The sequence below is a fragment of the Gallinula chloropus genome (genome assembly GCF_964237585.1).
Source record: "Gallinula chloropus genome assembly, chromosome: 18".
In the NCBI taxonomy this organism is placed as follows: Eukaryota; Metazoa; Chordata; class Aves; order Gruiformes; family Rallidae; genus Gallinula; species Gallinula chloropus.
The window spans coordinates 12,052,963-12,058,626 of NC_140103.1; the positions used below are offsets into that span (position 1 = coordinate 12,052,963).

Consider the following 5,664-nt stretch of genomic DNA (forward strand, 5'->3'; position numbering starts at 1 on the left):
AACTCCCACTGTCTATTTTGCTGATGAAGGTGTTAAATAACACTGGTTCCAGTGCAGAGCCCTGAGGGACACCACTTCTTACCCTTCCTCTCCATCTGGACATCAAGCCACTGACCACTACCCTTGGTGACCACTTACCCACTGGGCAGTCCCTATCAAACCCATATTTCTTCAAGGGGAAGAAGTTCCTGGCAGTGCCTCCCATGGCCCAACAGCCATGGAGATGAGCAGCCAAGGGTCTCAAGGGTCTCAGTGCTGCAGCACACCCACTCCCAGCAGGACAGGAACCCTGCCCCTGCTGCAGACATGGCTCTGCCCCACTGCCCACACCCCCCTGGGCCAGAGCCAGCATCCCATCAGCATTCCCAGTCTGCCCAGGATGTGGCTGCACAAACCCAGCCGGGCTGGTGCTGGCCACCCACAGAGCTGCTCCCAAGCCTCCCTCCAGCTCACTTGCCTCAGATTAGGTTTGATTGCAGATCAAGTGCAATTCAATTAGCAGAAAGGCAAACAGGCACTTGGAATCACTGGCTGCTCATCCAGCTAATGGTTACCAGGTCTCATTGTGAAGCCTGGCAGCTACTGGAGGGTGAAATGAAGATGCCTCTCACATCCCACCTTTGGCTTCTCCATCCCTGACTCACAGGGCACTGCTGGGGACAGGCAGGGTCTGCCATGCCTCCTGCTGTCCCCTCCACCTCCCAGTGGCAATGCCCTGGAGAGGCAATGCCCTGGAGAGGCAGCCTCTGGGTCTGTTCCCAGGTCTGGGGGTGAACCAGGCATCTCATTTCCCACCTCTGCTTCATTAAATGAAGGCAGAGGCTCTGTGGACACTGACATGTATTTAGAGCAGGCTTATTTTGGGTAAAGGGAAAAGTTTTCAGTGGTGATGAAGAGTTTTAGGACCCCAAAATCCCTCCTGCCTGTGCCTCACGATGGGGCCACTTTGGGCCCCTGGGCTCTGTGTCCAAACCCTGGTTGCATTAGATCTCAGGAGATGCTTCAAGGGGCCAAGTGATTGTTGCCATGAGGTGGAAGCTGCCAGCTCTGGCAGGTTTGGCTGCACAGCTCACCCCCAGCAGCATCCTTGTGCCCAGGGCTCTGCTCCCCAGTGCCCCAGTCCCTCTTTGGCTGTGCTTCTCCAGGCTGACCACATCGCACCACATCACCTCTGGTGGCATCCTGACAGCCTGGTTCAGCTTCCTGCTCCTCAGGTGGGCTCCCTGCTCCTTCTGCACCACCCACCAAGGTTTCCCTAATGTGCCACAGCATCAGTATCTCCCTGCATGGGCTGGAAACCTTCCCTCTGTCCTCGAGGCCAGTTTGGCACCCTGTGCCACACACGACCACCCTGGGCTGACTGGGTGTCCAGCTGAGGCTGCAGGTTGGAGCATAGGAAGTTCCCCAGCAACATGGGGAAGAACTTTTCCCCAGTGAGGGTGAGGGAGCCCTGGGACAGGCTGCCCAGGGGGTGTGGAGTCTCCATCTCTGGAGAGATTCCAGCCCCGTCTGGACGCCGCCCTGTGCAATATGAGCTGGGGAGCTGCTTTGGCAGGGGGGTTGGACCCCAGGAGCTCTCCAGGGCCCTTCCAAGCCCTGGGATGCTGTGACTCTGTGAGTTGCATGCTCAACTCCCCAGCTGCAGCACCCAGCTCCCCTCCCTTGGTTGGTGCTTGCTCACAGGCACCAATCTGCTCCTATTGATCTCCCATTTACACAGACTGGCTTTGACTCATGCCTGCTCCAGCTGAGGTTATTTTCTCAAATAGCTCTTCTAAAAACAGCCTGTTTTTCAGGAACAGGTACAAAAAAAAAAAAAAATCCCCATCAGCTCAGTGCATGCTGTGACCTGCTGAAGAGATCCAGGAGATGTCACATCCAAGGATGTCTGGCATGCCCAGCGCAGACAAAGCTGTGATTGGAAATCCCCCTTCCCTCCAAAGGGCTCAGCTTCTTCAAATGACTTGTTCTCCCAGGGCTTTCTCCTCACACGAGTCTGGTTGGGGGATCTGCAGCAGAGCCCCAGCACCATCATGGCAGATCTTCCTTTCCCTCCTTCCCAAGGAGATGTAGGTCCAGGAGGATCTCTTGATGGTGCCTTTCAACATCTTGTGCTGCACTACCTCTTCTGCTCACCTCCCTCTCTTGCCATCTCCTCCTGTGACTTCCATTGCCTCTGCTCTGCTCACACCAGCTAATTCTCTGACCCCTGAGGACATCTGGCTGGCTCCCTGTAGTAACTGGAATCCCTCCATAGTGGCTTTGCATGACCTCACACTTGCTGGTGCTGTTTCCTATGGGCCATTACTCTTCCTGAGCCAGAGGAGGCAGCAGAAGGCTGGTGCCTTGTCCCCACAGCTCCCTTTCCTCTGTGGTTATGCCCTTGGTCAGCAGCTCTTGCAGCACATCCCAAACCAGCATGCAGAGTCCAGCCCTCCTTCAACCTCCAGTCCCTCCGTGGTTTGAAGCCTGGCATCCAATCCTGAAGACTTCTCTGCTCCCACTGGCCCCTCTCCTTGCCTTAGGAGGACAGTCTGGGGAGGCTCTGGCTGCCCAAGCACCTCTTCCCATGACACCAAGCCTTGGGCTGGCTGCTCCTGCCTCCCTCCCTGCTCCCCCTGGCAGCTGGACAGACCCCCCCAAACCTCTGTGTCGTGGAGCACATCCCCAGCATGGTGGGCTTGTCCTTGATCCCCCTTGAAGCAAGCCTGCAGTGTCACCTGAGAGTGCCAGGGTCTTCCCAGCCTGGTGCCTCCTCCTCTCCACACCTGGGAGATGCTCCCACATTTCCCCCTGGAAGGACACGGTGCTGTCAGCACCAACAGCTTCTGGGAACCTCTGATCATCCCTTACTGCTCCTCCTCTGCACTCACTCAGAATCTCCTGTCTCTCACCTTCATTTGCCCCTGAGCTCCAGCTTCTCCTTGGGTTCAGTCTCTTTCCCTGCAGGCCAGTGGCTCTGCTTGTCCTTGCCACCCTCAAGCCCATTTCAAGTACCAAACCACCTTTTGATGTCCTCCTGGTGCTCCTGGCATGTCCCAGACATCCCTCCATGACATTACTTTCTAGGTGTGAAGCCTGAGGCTGGTCTCTGCTGGGCAGGGTTCACAGACATACACCCCTCTCTGTGGTTTTAACTTAGAGGTCTGGTCCCACAGCCTGTGCTGGGGAGGGGAGGCAGGAGATCTTCATCCTCACTAATGGTGCCAACACAGTTTTGTCCCATGAAGGGCAGCAAATGCTCAGTAAGGCCATGCTTTGTGGGCTCCCCAGACCATGCTCCAGTCTGCAGGTGAGGAGAGGAGCTGCTCTTGTCCATTTACCAGTCCCTGGGATCCCAACAGACTGCAGAGGGGAGGTCCCAACTGGCTCTGGTGTCCTTCAGGTAGGGCAGGGCTGAGGGTTGCTTTGAACATCCCAACCCCGTGGTGTTTGAGGCTCACCACAGCCCCCCCCAGCCCCTGCAGCAAGGTGTGGGGAGCACAGGCAGCCCCCCACTGCATGGTGGGCACTCCCTCTCCTTCTGCCTGGCCTGACCTGCTCCTGCTCTCCCTGTAGATGAGCCCCAAGTCCGTGCAGTGGGGAAATCTCAGCAGCCCCAAGATGTTTCTCCTCTTGGGGTTCTCCAGTGCCTACAGAGCAGAGGTGACCCTCTGCCTGTGCTTCTCCCTCATCTACCTGGTGACAGTGCTGGGGAACCTGCTCATTGTGACCCTCACCTGGCTGGATGCCCACCTCCACTCCCCCATGTATTTCTTCCTGGGCCACCTCTCCTTCCTGGACATCTGCTACTCCTCCGTCACCCTCCCCAAGATCCTCAGAGACTCCTTCTCCCTGCAGAAATCCATCTCCTTTGTGGGCTGCATCACACAGATCTACTTCTTCCTCTGCTTTGGGGGCTCTGAGTGTATGATCCTGGCTGCCATGGCCTATGACCGGTACCTGGCCATCTGCCACCCCCTCCACTACCCCACGCTCATGAACAGGAGGATGTGCTGCTGCTTAGTGGGTGTTTCCTGGCTGACTGGCTCCTTCTCATCCCTGATTCAGGCCTTGCTCACAGCCCACTTGTCCTTCTGTGGGGCCACCACCATTGACCACTTGTTCTGCGAGCTGCCCTTCGTGCTGGAGGTGTCCTGCAGCCCTGGTGCCCCCCTCAACAAGGCTGCCATGTACGCCTTGGCTGGCACCATCGCCCTGGGCTCTTTCCTCCTCACTCTCACGTCCTACATCCACATCCTTGGGGCTGTCCTGCAGAAGGGAGCAGGGATGCAGAGGGCCTTTGCTACCTGCACCTCCCACCTGACTGTGGTGTCCCTGTTCTTCGGTGCTGGGGCTGCTGCATACCTGGGGCCTCACTCCAGTGGCTCCAAGGAGATGGATGAGGTCCTGAGCCTGCTGTACGCTGTTGGGACCCCCATGCTCAACCCCATCATCTACAGCTTGAGAAACAATGAGGTCAGGGTGGCCATCAGGAAAGCCCTGTGCAGGGGGAGGGTTACAGGAACCCACTGAGCAACCCCTGCCCTCCCCATGGCAGGGATGCTGCTCTCAGTGACCCATCACAGGAGGGCTGAGGAGCTCCCAGCTGGGAGTGCTGCTGGTGGGATCACAGCTCCTGGCTCTGCCCTCACCCATGCAGCTGATGCTCAGGTGCATCATTGCTTGGTGGAGCCCAGGGGGGGTTGTTTCCCTTCTGAAAGCCCCTCACACAGCTGGCTTGGCCTTGCACAGCTGGCTGCAGCAAGCCCACCACGGGCAGGGATGGTGTCTCAGCCTGTCCCAGGAACTGGGTTCCATCCTCCCACCCTCTTGGAATGGTGACAGCAGGATGGTGTGCAGTATCCTGGAGACCCAATGAGAGCAGGAGGGGGTGGGAATTTGGAAGAATTGCTCCTTGCTTGCCCACAGGTAAGCCTTGTTTCTGTAAGCAGGGGCTTTGCCAGGCCTTGTGGTGGGAGCTGTTCCTCCACAGCACAGCCCTTCCCGAGCTGCAGCCCTGTGCAACCCACAGCAGCCAGGCTTGGCAGTTTGCATCTCCTGTTAAGTGGTGGATAATCTTGTCTAGGCTGGACCTGCAGGCACTGCAGAGCCAGCTGTCTTGCTCTTAATGCAATAAAATATGTATAAGAGGGAAAAAAAAACCCCATTGTCAGGAAATTGAACTTTGGAGTTGCAGGAGTCAGAGTTAATCCTGGGAATGGAGAGCTGCTGCCAGGAGTGAACTGGTGCTGATGAGGCAGGAGCAGGGTGGGAGAGCAGGTTAATCTGAGCTGTGGGTGCCTTCAGGAGGGGCCAGGGCTCCTGGCAGCACGTGGAGCCAGGAGGGAGTTGCCTGGTGGTTGTAAATAAAGGGGTGGGAAGGGATGCTGTGACCACCCCTCGGGGTGTGTGAGGAGATACACCTACAGACACAGCACCACAGGTCCTCCCCCACCTCCTCCCAGTGCTGGGATGGGATTTCTTGACAAGAAAGCCTGTAAGGCTCTGACAGCAGAAATCACAGGAACACCCATGCCTGAGGATTTGGATCCTGAGGTTGGAGCCAAGGATTTCCCAAGAGGAACCCAATGTACCTTATCCTGCTCAGGTGAGGATGCCACACATCCACAGTGCATGGACAAGTCAGGGCCAGTTGGGCAACACAGTTTTTTAGGACATCTG

The 5,664-nt window shown here is 57.1% G+C and overlaps 1 protein-coding gene across 1 annotated transcript; it reads left to right on the forward strand.

Annotated features, from left to right (window-relative positions):
• Positions 1 to 3,558: 3,558 nt before the first annotated feature.
• On the forward strand, positions 3,559 to 4,515 carry LOC311198745 (olfactory receptor 1E16-like; the record flags this gene model as incomplete). Its single annotated transcript, XM_084272749.1, has 1 exon — positions 3,559 to 4,515. The coding sequence occupies one exon, from the start codon at positions 3,559 to 3,561 to the stop codon at positions 4,513 to 4,515; it is 957 nt and encodes a 318-aa protein (XP_084128875.1).
• Positions 4,516 to 5,664: the final 1,149 nt, after the last annotated feature.